General features: G+C 41.7%; 1 protein-coding gene across 2 annotated transcripts in view; it reads left to right on the top strand.

The window, feature by feature from the left end:
• Positions 1-12,424, top strand: part of UBA2 (ubiquitin like modifier activating enzyme 2) — a 43,522-nt gene that overhangs the window by 16,297 nt on the left and 14,801 nt on the right. Inside the window, exons 7-12 of one of the 2 annotated variants that reach the window (XM_023229040.2) lie at positions 552-619; positions 1,694-1,815; positions 7,148-7,247; positions 8,870-9,036; positions 11,104-11,197; positions 11,288-11,400. In XM_023229040.2, the coding sequence (XP_023084808.1) occupies positions 552-619; positions 1,694-1,815; positions 7,148-7,247; positions 8,870-9,036; positions 11,104-11,197; positions 11,288-11,400 (664 nt within the window). The remainder of the gene's footprint in view (positions 1-551; positions 620-1,693; positions 1,816-7,147; positions 7,248-8,869; positions 9,037-11,103; positions 11,198-11,287; positions 11,401-12,424) is intronic. The other variant, XM_023229041.2, reaches the window with a different exon arrangement.

The raw sequence follows: 12,424 nt of genomic DNA, 5'->3' as shown, positions 1-12,424 counted from the left end.
TTTTTTTTTTTTTTTTTTTTTTTTTTTTGAGATAGAGTCTCGCTCTGTCGCCCTGGCTGGAGTGCAGTGGCCAGATCTCAGCTCACTGCAAGCTCCGCCTCCCGGGTTTATGCCATTCTCCTGCCTCAGCCTCCGGAGTAGCTGGGACTATAGGCGCCCGCCACCTCGCCCGACTAGTTTTTTGTATTTTTTAGTAGAGACGGGGTTTCACCGTGTTAGCCAGGATGGTCTCGATCTCCTGACCTTGTGATCCGCCCGTCTCGGCCTCCCACAGTGCTGGGATTACAGGCTTGAGCCACCGTGCCTGGCCACGTGGCTAATTTTTGTATTTTTTGTAGAGACGAGATTTCACTGTGTTGGTCAGGCTGGTCTCGAACTCCTGACTTTGTGATCTGTCTGCCTTGGCCTCCCAAAGTGTTGGGATTAAAGGTGTGAGCCACTGCGCGCAACCGGTTGTTCAGTCTTTATCTCTGCTAAATATTTGAAATACTATAAATTACATGTTCAGAATACTTTGTTGTACATAAGTATTTACTATTCTTAAATTATAGCCAGTTGTTTGGGGAAGAAGATGCTGATCAAGAAGTATCTCCTGATAGAGCTGACCCTGAAGCTGCCTGTGAGTAAATTATTTGGCATATGTTTTATTAGAGACTATTATCTTTATTTTGTTGATTTAATTTTGGTAGCTTAAGGGAAAAAAAATAATTGCTATATGTGCTAGGTAATGTGTGTTTAACATGTGTTATTTAATTTTTTTTTTTTTTCCTCAGAGATGGAGTTTCACTCTTATTGCCCAGGCTGGAGTACAGTAGTGCGATCTCGGCTCATTGCAACCTCCGCCTCCTGGGTTCAAGCGATTCTCCTGCCTCAGGCTCCTGAGTAGCTGGGATTACAGGCACCTGCCACTGCGCCCAGCTAAGTTTTGTGTTTTTAGTAGAGACAGGGTTTCACCATGTTGGCCAGGTTGGTCTCGAACTCCTGACCTCAGGTGACCCACCCACTTCGGCCTCCCAAAGTGCTGGGATTACAGGTGTAAGCTGCCATGCTTGGCCAAAACAATGTTTTACAAAAAAAAAGTGATTCCATTTTACTGATGAGAAAATCAAGATTAAGAGAAATTTCACAAGTCTAGTAAATAGAGCTGCAGGTTATTCCTAGATCTCGTGACTGGTCTGTGCTTTTAACTGATTTGTGTAGCTTTCAGAAACTGAGGTACAATAGGCCAGGCAAGGTGGCTCATGCCAGTAGTCCCAGCATTTTGGGAGGCTGAAGCAGGTGGATTACTTGACGTCAGGAGTTCGAGACCAGCCTGGCCAACATGGCAAAACCCCGTCTCTACAAAAAATCCAAAAATTAGCCAGGTGTGATGGTGCGCACCTGTAGTCTCAACTATTCGTGAGGTTAAGACAGGAAGATGGCTTGAGTCCAAGAGGTAGAAGCTGCAGTGAGCCGAGATCTTAATACTGCACTCCAACCTGGGTGACAGAGCGAGGCTTTGTCTCCAAAAACAAGAAAGAAAACTGGGATACAAAAAGATGCTGATGAATATGTTATTTTTCTTTTTCCTTGAACTCAGAATGTGTTGCATTTGGGGATTTCCATGAGTGACTCTTTTTATTCCCAAAGGTGAGTGAAAGAGTTCAGTTCTACATTTATTACAGCTGAAAATAAAATGATGATTGTTTTATAGGGGAACCAACAGAAGCTGAAGCCAGAGCTAGAGCATCCAATGAAGATGGTGACATTAAACGTATTTCTACTAAGGAATGGGCTAAATCAACTGGATATGATCCGGTTAAACTTTTTACGAAGGTTAGATTTACTTTCTTTATAATCATGGATAGATGTATTGTTGTGCATAGATGTATTGTTCTAGTTCTGCTTGTTTTAAAATAGTCCATAAAACTGAATTAAGCTTCTATGTATATGCCTTATGATGTCCTAATAAAATGATTGATGCAGTCAGGATATGCAAGTTTTAAAATGTTACCATCTACACTAAATTTATCTGTATAACATCTAAATAGGAGGTAAAATTAGAGGCGGCTTGTATACCTTCTTGGTTGTCTTTCTTTCCCTCACTTTTTATAGAACTTCTTAGTTTTTCTGCTGCTTCTCATTTTCAGTTTTTTTTTTTTTTGTTTTGAGACGGAGTCTCGCTCTTGTTGCCCAGGCTGGAGTACAATGGCACGATTCCAGCTCACTGTAACCTCCGCCTTCTGGGTTCAAGCAATTCTCCTGATAGCTGGGATTACAGATGTGCACCATCATGCCTGGCTAATTTTGTATTTTTAGTAGAAGCGGGGTTTCGCCATGTTGGCCAGGCTGGTCATGAACTCCTGACCTCAAGTGATCTGCCCACCTTGGCCTCCCAAAGTGCTGGGATTATAGGCATGAGCCACCCCTCCTGGCTTCATATTCACCTTTATTTTCTGCTCATATATTTTATTAGCAATTTGACTGACATGTGTCCTAAATTACCCTTGAACCCTGTAGGCCCCTTGTTCTTGGTGAAATCCTTCTTCATCAGCATATATTATTTGCCTGTTGAATATTTCTAGAGAAATCTATGAGATTGTTTTTATTGGGTCTACATAATTATTGTTCATCTAGACCCTCAGGTCCATGTTTGAAAAGTTTTTTGTTCTGTCTTGACTCCCTAACAAGTTGTACATGTGTGGGGTTTTTTGACTCCTTTTTCCCTCGTTGTGGAGAATGGGGTCTCACCATGTTACCCAGGCAGATCTCAAACTCCTGGTTTCAAGTCTCAAACTCCTGGGTTCAAGCTGTCCTCTAGCCTTTGCCTCCCTAAGTGCTAGGATTACAGGCATGAACCACTGAGCCTAGCCCCTAGCAAAGCTTATCACAGAGCTTAAAACTTTCCCAGCTCTTATCAAACTGAGTCAGTATTCTTGCAACTCTCACTAAGCAGATGACCTTAAGGATATAATAACAGGTTTGAAGCCATTGTACATGATTTACTTGTTGAGAGAATGATCTGCATCACCGAAAACTCTTAACCTTTTTCTTTCTACTGGAGAGAAACCACTTTCAGTAAAGGCTAACTCTTGCGTGTGCTTTTTACTTTTCTTTTTTACCATTATTCAGACAGGATTTTCATCTCTACCCTGTGTCTTGGATCTTTTTTTTCTTGGTTTCTTTTGTCTGCTTTCCAGCATGCACAGGTTCTGCTGTCTTAAATGACATACTGCTCTCCCCAGCTTGTATTTCGTCTCATTTCCTCAGTGGTAACAGAGGAAGAAAGTCACATGTTGACTTTTTTTTTTTGAGAGAGAATCCTGCTCTGTCGCCCAGGCTGGAGTGCAGTGGCACGATCTCTGCTTGCTGCAGCCTCTGCCTCCCGGGTCAAGCTATTCTATTCTCCTGCCTCAGCCTCCTGAGTAGATTACAGGTGCCCACCACCATGCCTGGCTAATTTTTGTATTTTTAGTAGATACGGGGTTTCGCCATAGTGGCCAGACTGGCCTTAAATTCCTGACCTCAGGTGATCTGCCCGCCTCGACCTCCCAAAGTGCTGGGATTACAGGCGTGAGCCACTGTGCCCAGCCCTCAGATTGACTTCCTTATCCCTATTGCATTTATTTTCTCACTACAGCCCTTTTCTAAAACATGGTTGTATTAGAGTTCTCTAGAGGGACAGAGCTAATAGGATAGATATATATAAAGGGGAGTTGATTAAGTATTAATTCACATGATCACAAGGCCCCACAATAGGGCCGTCTGCAAGCCGAGGAGCAAGGAGAGCCAGTCTGAGTCTCAAAACTGAAGAATTGGAGTCCAATGTTTGAGGGCAGGAAGCATCCAACATGGGAGAAAGATGTAGCCTGGGAGGCTAGGCCAGTCTAGTCTTTTCATGTTTTGCTGCCTTCTGTGTATTCTAGCCTCAGTGGCAGCTGATTAGATGGTGCCCACCCAGATTAAGAGTGGGTTTGCCTTTCCCAGTCCACTGACTCAAATGTTAATCTCTTTTGGCAGCACCCTCACAGACACACCCAGGACCAGTACTTTGCATCCTTCAAACCAATCAAGTTGACACTCAGTATTAAGCATCATAATAGTTTTTATTTTTATTATACTTAAGATGCAGTAAACTTTGATATGGGCATCAGCAGTATCTTCCAAACTGGTATCCTTATTTCCATTCCAATCTGAGCAACACTTGAATGCCAGAAAAATCTGAAGTGCATCCCCAATCTGTTGTTTAGCAGATAGTTTTAAACATCTGTGTGCCAGACACTTCTTTAAGTACAGGGGATTTAGTTGGGAACGAGACAGAAGATAGAGTCCTTGCTCTTTTTTTTTTTTTTTTTTTTTTTTTGAGACAGAGTCTTGCTCTGTCGCCCAGGCTGGAGTGCAGTGGCGCGATCTCGGCTCACTGCAAGCTCCGCCTCCAGGGTTCATGCCGTTCTCCTGCCTCAGCCTCCTGAGTAGCTGGGACTACAGGCGCCCCCCACCTCGCCCGGCTAGTTTTTCATATTTTTTAGTAGAGATGGAGTTTCACCGTGTTAGGATGGTTTTGATCTCCTGACCTCATGATCCGCCCGTCTCAGCCTCCCAAAGTGCTGGGATTACAGGCTTGAGCCACCGCGCCAGGCCGAGAAGTCAAACATTGAACAATAAATTTCAGCTTCAAAGTCTTAATGACATTAAATTCAGAGGCTTTGCAGCCCTTTAATAGTAAGTTTCATCTAATGGACTCATCCCTTCGCCTGCGAACCCGTTTCATATGTTGCTAGGGAGAGGCTTCAGAAGAGGCTTTCTACAGGAGGTAACATTTAAGCCCAAGGCTTGAAGGAATAAGAGTCAGAATATGGTACAGTATGTGCAAGGAAACTCTCGGTTGGAAAACTGACATAAATCCCATTAAGGGGGAGAGTGGAAAAAGATGACTGGAGAGATAAGTTGACATCAGATCAGGCAGACTTTCTAGGCCTTGTTAAGGATGTTACAGCAAGACAGTGGCAGTCCATTGAAAGGTAGTCTTACAGGATCACTATAAGGGGATAGAAGGGATGCACACACTACCCTAGGATCTGATATTCGATCATAACCAATCTGGGACAGTGCCCCTGGAGTTGTGCAGTGCTGGAATAATCTGGAGTACGGCCAGTGGAGCATGGAGGAGTAGACTCAACAGGATTTTGGATGTATATGGTGAAGGTCAGTGTAATGAAAAATGGTACCTGGCTGGGCACTGTGGCTTACACCTGTAATCCCAGCACTTTGGAAGGCTGAGGCGGGAGGATCACTTGAGGCCAGGAGCACAAGACCAGCCTGGGCAGTATAGCAAGACCCCATCACTAAAAAAAAAAAAATAGACAGGCTTAGTGGCCTGAGCCTGCGGTCCCTGCCTACTTAGGAGGCTGGGACAGGAATATCACTTGAGCCCAAGAGGTAGAGACTTCAGTGAGCTATGGTCACACCACTGCACTTCAGCCTGGGCAGGTCAAAGAACAGAGGTGCTGTTCTCTGATACAAGTGAGGTGGGAAGCAGATGTGTGTATAGGGGTTGGGGGAGGGTAGGAGAAGGTGATACAGCAATTTTGAACACATTTGAGATTCTTTTGGAACATTAGAGAAGTGTTTTTGTAGATAAGTAGAGAGGTTTCAACTGGGGATATGTTTGGGATTCCTAGGTTTATAGATGTGGTTAACTACTGGAAGTGGACATGATACACCATGGAGGATAGAGTGAAAAGATGGTTCAGTACAGAAATCTGAGGGACTCCTAATATTTAGTAATAGTTGCATAAAAGAGAAAGAGGTGGAGCTTAGGCTTAGAAAACTGTTGGTTCAAGCCTTCATGATCCTCTACAAAATGTTTCCAGCCACATTTGTTACCCAAGTCATAGTGGATTCATCTCCTTGCCTTCGTACCCATTTCACATGTTGCTGTCACAAGGAGACTCTTTCCTTATTTCTTAGATAAAATAGAATTTTTTTTTTTTTTTTTTTTTTCTCTGAGATGGAGTCTCACTCTGTCGCCAGGCTGGAGTGCAGTGGTGTGATCTCAGCTCACTGCAATCTCCGCCTCCTGGGTTCAAGCAATTCTCCTGCCTCAGCCTCCCGAGTAGCTGGGCTTACAGGCACGTGCCACCACGCCCAGCTGATTTTTGTATTTTTAGTAGAGATGGTGTTTCACCATGTTGGCCAGGGTGGTCTCCATTTCTTGACTTCGTGATCCACCCACCTTGGCCTCCCAGAGTGCTGGGATTACAGGCGTGAGCCACCACGCTCGGCCAGAAATCCTTATATTACCCAGGGCTTTGTGCTATTCGCACTAAATTGTATTCTGATTATTTGTATATTTGGCTTATTCTCTAAAGATTAAGGATGCTCAGTTAGTATTGATGGATTAAGTATATTTTGATAGAAATGGCTGTGGTTTTTAATTATAGCGAAATTTCTGTTCTTGCCTGGTACCAGCAATAAATGTGATGAATAAATTAATAGAAAATGCAGATAAGGAAAAAGAAAACAATATTAAAATCACTTGAAGTTCTAGCACATCTTTTCATAGGTTGGTTTTTCCGTCTACTTGTAATGTTTTTGTTTTTGTAATAATTGTGTGTTTGGGGGTTTTTTCATTTTATTTTTGCTCTTGTTTCTGTGGGTTATATTTCGAGGGGAGACCACATTTTAAAGATACCGCAGTTTAGAAGTTCTGTTGTGAAGCACTTTAGTTTAAAAATCTGTATACTTTATTGGCATGTCCCCATGAGCTTGGAGGCATTTCTGACTGGCATCTCTAGGCTCAGTGATTGTAGTTCCCACGGAGCTGGTGTACATTTATTTGTATGATTGTGCTTCAGACTGATCTTTGGAGCTTTAGGGGAGCTTTTGGAGAGGTGACTTAGGAAGGCAGGGGCAGTCAGCAGTTCAGGGCTCCTTTACTCTGCATTCCTCAGAGCACTTCTGCATTTCACTGTTTTCAATGTAGGGATTCTGTTAGAACTTCCTTTTACAAATGTTTTCTCTTTTGAAAATCGTTATGCTGCTGGTATATGACATGTATCTTTAAATCAGATTTCATAGTGCAATATAATACATCAGCAATGGAATGTTCTTGTATCTTATCAATTTGGGATTGTAGGGTTCATAGGATCTATCTTTCTTTTTTAAGCTTTTTAAAGATGACATCAGGTATCTGTTGACAATGGACAAACTATGGCGGAAAAGGAAACCTCCAGTTCCGTTGGACTGGGCTGAAGTACAAAGTCAAGGTAAAGAATACATTTTAGTCGTGGAACACATAAGCTGGAAATGTCCTTGCCTAAAGTCTTTGTATAGCCCTGTTGGTTGAAAATGGTATGTCTTCATACATTCAAACGATGCAAAAAAGTATGAAGAACAAAAGTCACTGAAGTCCCACAGTTAGAGAAATAGCCACTAATAACATTTTCGGAAGTGTTCTGGTGGTCTGCCCTATGCACACAGACGCAGGCAGTCGTGTATACACTGCGTAATAGAATCATACTATTGATAAACTCTGACTGGCTTTTGTCAGTATAATTAACTAGTCTGTTATTGATTAACACGTAGTGTTTTCATATTTTCCCTGAAATAAAGTTTTGAGATCACTATATATTTATGTACATCTTTGTGTTTCATTTTGAGACTGAGTCTCACTCTGTTGCCCAGGCTGGAGTGCAGTGGCATGATCTCAGCTCACTGCAACCTGGGTTCAACCGATTCTCCTGCCTCAGCTTCCTGAGTAGCTGGGATAGCAGGCGTGAGCACCTGGCCTATTTATGTACACCATTGTGTCCTTGTGATTATCTCTTTAAGATTTAATCTAGAAACACATTTTTAATTTAAATTTTTTTTAATTTTTAGAAATGAAAAGTTTTTTTTGAGGCGTAGTCTTGCTGTGTTGCCCAGATTTGAGTGCAGTGGCTGTTCACAGGCTGTCATAGCACAAGGCATCCCTGGACTCCTGGGCTCAAGCCATCCTCCTGCTTCAACCTCCTGAGTAGCTGGGACTGTATGCCACTGTACCCAGCACATTTTAAAATTTTAAATGCAGGAAAACAATTGTTGTGGCTGCTTTCTCATCCCACTCCCCTTCAACACTTCTTGTCTCTCCTTTATCTGAACTATATTAGGATTAATTTATGCACAGCAATATAGCACCCATTGAAACTAAAAGATCCCGGGAGACTTGGGATATCATTTTAGAGCAGTTCTCAACAATCTGGGGATAGTTATCAAACAGATTTAATTATGACTCTAGTAGTGTCCGCTTACTGAGTTCTCACTAGGTGCTGGGCATAATGCTTATTTATCATTTTATCTACATTATATCTTTGAATCTCCCAGTAATCCTATGAGGTTCTGAGGTGGTCTTGTACCTTTCCTATCTCAGCTTTAACAGTTTTTTGTTTTGTTTTGTTTTGTTTTTGAGAAGGAGTCTCGCTCTGTCGCCCAGGCTGGAGTGCAGTGGCGCCATCTTGGCTCACTGCAAGCTCCGCCTCCCGAATTCCCGCCATTCTCTTGCCTCAGCCTCCCGAGTAGCTGGGACTACAGGCTCCTGCCACCACGCCCGGCTAATTTTAGTATTTTTAGTACAGACGGGGGTTTTTCTATGTTAGCCAGGATGGTCTCGATCTCCTGACCTCATGATCCACCCACCTCGCCCTCCCAAAGTGCTGAGATTACAGGCGTGAGCCACCGTGCCCGGCCCCATGATAATTATTTTAATGGAATTTATTTCATATTTGATTTCTTAATGGTTGGGGATTGAACTTGTTAAATAGAGCACAGTAGAGGAATGATGTTTATCAGTGAAATTTTACATTTATATATATATATATATATATATATATTTTTTTTTTTTTTTTTTTAGGAGAAGAAACGAATGCATCAGATCAACAGAATGAACCCCAGTTAGGCCTGAAAGACCAGCAGGTTCTAGATGTAAAGAGCTATGCACGTCTTTTTTCAAAGAGCATTGAGACTTTGAGAGTTCATTTAGCAGAAAAGGGGGATGGAGCTGAGCTCATATGGGATAAGGTTCGTTTTGACAATGTGTGGCAAGTACTTACATATCAAAAGTGTGTTTTAGTTCTTGAGGTGTAATACCAGCTAGTCATTTTTTGAATATTTACTAGATTTTGAGGAAATATATTGAATTTGGCTTGGATATTTTCAGCTCTAATTGCTGTATGGAGCTGAATTTTCTGTACATGAATTCAAGCAGTATCATAAAACTTCATTTGGGATTCTAGTGATGTATTCAGGGTTTATAATTATGTTGACTAGAAAAATAATGTGAATATATTAAAGTGAAATGTTTCTTGTGTATGTAGATGTGTTCATAGAAGTCATAAAATCATTTGGAGAAGACATCTCATTGGCCTGATTTGCCCTTGAAAGTAGTAAGATTGTCTTTGAATTGAAATAGTTGTAACTGTTTCAGAGGTCTGAAAGAGCTCTTGATATAAAAATGAGATGTAATTATTCTTAGATGTTAAAATCATATTTAATAGTACTCTGCAGTTATGTCATATTTTTAGATTTGATATTATGAACTAATCTTACTTAATTGTGATCAGTATTATCTATGGCTAAAAGTGTTTTATCTCATAAAAGTTTGTATGTTCCTATGGTGGTAAAGATTAGTCATGGGTCTTAAGGCATAAAGGCCAATTTTAGAAACCTGAGAAAAATTTGTGTGTACAGATTTTGAAACTGGTTGAATCAGACATCTAAATACACTAAAATGAAGCTAGTATATTTAGATTCTTGGGATTATAAACATGAGTCTCTTGGGTTTTGTGATATTTAAAGAGTAACTTTTCATATTTTCATTGTTATTGTTACGCTAGTGATTTGGGAAGTTTTCGTTAGTGCGCAGAGGCTAAATAAAGAGCCCTCGGAATGGGAATTGTTATCTTCTTGAGTAAAGTCCACATGGAATGGGTGTGATAAGACAGCTGCCTAGGGAAGACACTGTGTTGAGTATTCAGTATTCTTAGTCCTCACCACACCTTATGAGATATGGATATAATTTCTCATATTTAATAGATTAAGGGATTTTGACTCAGGGAATTTGACTTGCCTGAGGATTCACAGCGAACCAATAAGTACGTAAAGAACTATGCTATCAGTGTTTTTTCTTCTGTTCTGTGATGCCTCTGAATTTTAGACCAGGGTAGTATCTTCTCAGTTCAAAGCAGGAAGCCTTGCTGAAATCTGAAGACTAGGATATAGTCTCAGAAAAAATATAAATCGTTAACGGGAAAAACTTGTATTGCCTTATCTGAAGAAACACCATATATGAGAGAGTGGTGCATATGAAGAAAGTTTGGCAAAGGGGAGCTAAAAAGAGTCATCCAGGTTTTTCTGAAGTGTTAATGAAACAGCTTTTTAAAATTGAGACAGGGTCTCACTCTGTCACCTAGGCTGGAGTGCAGTGACACTATCTTGGCTCACTGCAGCCTCTGCGTCCCGGGTTCAGGCGATCCCGCCACCTCAGGCTCCCGAGTACCTGGGACGACTTCAGCTGTGCGCCACCATGCCTGGCTAATTTTTTGTATTTTTGGTGGAGATGGTGTTTTGCCATGTTGCCTGGGCTGGTCACAAATTCCTGAGCTCAGGCAATATGCTTGCCTCAACCTACTAAATTGCTTGAGACTACAGGTGTTAGCCACCATGCCCAGCCTGAAACAGTTTTCTTAAATGACCCATCTTTTGGCCCAGATTCTGTGTGTGTCCAGCAACCTTCTCATTACTAATGAATGGACCCAGGAAAGGGTTGCCATTGTCAGTGAGTAGAATTGAGGTTCTCGTGTACAACCTGAGTCTCCAGTGCCTTTGTTTAGGCTGAAGTGAGTTCCTAGAAGCTGATGGTTTTTGGTGTTCTTATCAGACTCATTATTGAACCAGAGGAGCTGATGATGAGACCCCGCCCCCTACTTAGCCCACCTCCATGCTACTGTGAGGTCCTAGCTCAGCACCCTCTTGTTCTAGTTGAAAGTCTACAGTGTTACAAACACATGAAAGTATTGGTTCTGAAAGTAATGCTTCAAAATAGTAAATTTGTGGAGAAACTTGTTAAATTGTTTAAATTATTGGCAGGATGACCCATCTGCAATGGATTTTGTCACCTCTGCTGCAAACCTCAGGATGCATATTTTCAGTATGAATATGAAGAGTAGATTTGATATCAAGTGTAAGTTATTTGTACTAAAGTTGTATCACTAAAACCTTGAAGTTGTTTTTTTAAGCAGCAAAATATAGTTATCCTTTTTTTTTTTTCCAGCAATGGCAGGGAACATTATTCCTGCTATTGCTACTACTAATGCAGTGATTGCTGGGTTGATAGTATTGGAAGGATTGAAGATTTTATCAGGAAAAATAGACCAGTGCAGAACAGTGAGTATTTCTGTTTGCATTTATATTCAACCCCCTTTAAAAAATCATTAATAAAAAGTACATTAAACATAATTCTAAAAATGAAAACAATAAAATTGGTTTAAAGCACTGGAAAATTAATTTTTCTAGTTACCAAGTGAGTGTGTTTAAGCTTCCTGGAAATTGCAACAAAAATGAAAAATTAAGAAGTTGCAGCCGGGTGTGGTGGCTCACGCCTGTAATACCAGCACTTTGGGAGGCTGAGGCGGGCAGATCACGAGGTCAGGAGATCGAGACCATCCTGGCTAACACGGCGAAACCCCATCTCTACTAAAAATACAAAAAAATTAGCATTAGCCGGGTGTGGTGGCAGGTGCCTGTAGTCCCAGCTACTCGGGAGGCTGAGGCAGGAGAATAGCATGAACCCCGGAGGTAGAGCTTGCAGTGAGCTGAGATGGCGACACTGCACTCCAGCCTGGGTGACAGAGTGAGACTCTGTCTCAAAAAAAAAAAAAGTTGCTTTTGCTTCTAACATTTCCAATTTTGCTGAGTTCTTGGAAGAATTCATTGTGTAGTCCTTATACAAAGAAGATGTTTCAACTGTTTTTCAATTCTGAGAGTGCTATCTGGGTTTTAAAATATGCTTGATCATTTTATTTTTTAAATTTTTATTTATTTATTTATTTTTTTGAGACGGAGTCTTGCTCTGTCGCCCAGGCTGGAGTGCAGTGGCACGATCTCCGCTGACGGCAAGCTCCACGTCCCGGGTTCATGCCATTCCCCTGCCTCAGTCCCCCGAGTAGCTGGGACTACAGGCGCCCACCACCACGCCCGCTAATTTTTTGTATTTTTAGTAGAGAACGGGTTTCACCGTGTTAGCCAGGATGGTCTCGATCTCCTGACCTCATGATCTGCCCGCCTCGGCCTCCCAAAGTGCTGGGATTACAGGCATGAGCCACCGCGCCTGGCCGCTTGGTCATTTTATAGTCCCCTCTTCAGTCATTCTCCTGTTGAGTCATTCTTTTCAATTTTATTTTATAGTTTT

This window comes from Piliocolobus tephrosceles, chromosome 21, assembly GCF_002776525.5.
Source record: "Piliocolobus tephrosceles isolate RC106 chromosome 21, ASM277652v3, whole genome shotgun sequence".
Taxonomy (NCBI): Eukaryota; Metazoa; Chordata; class Mammalia; order Primates; family Cercopithecidae; genus Piliocolobus; species Piliocolobus tephrosceles.
This window is presented reverse-complemented; position numbering and strand designations above follow the sequence as displayed.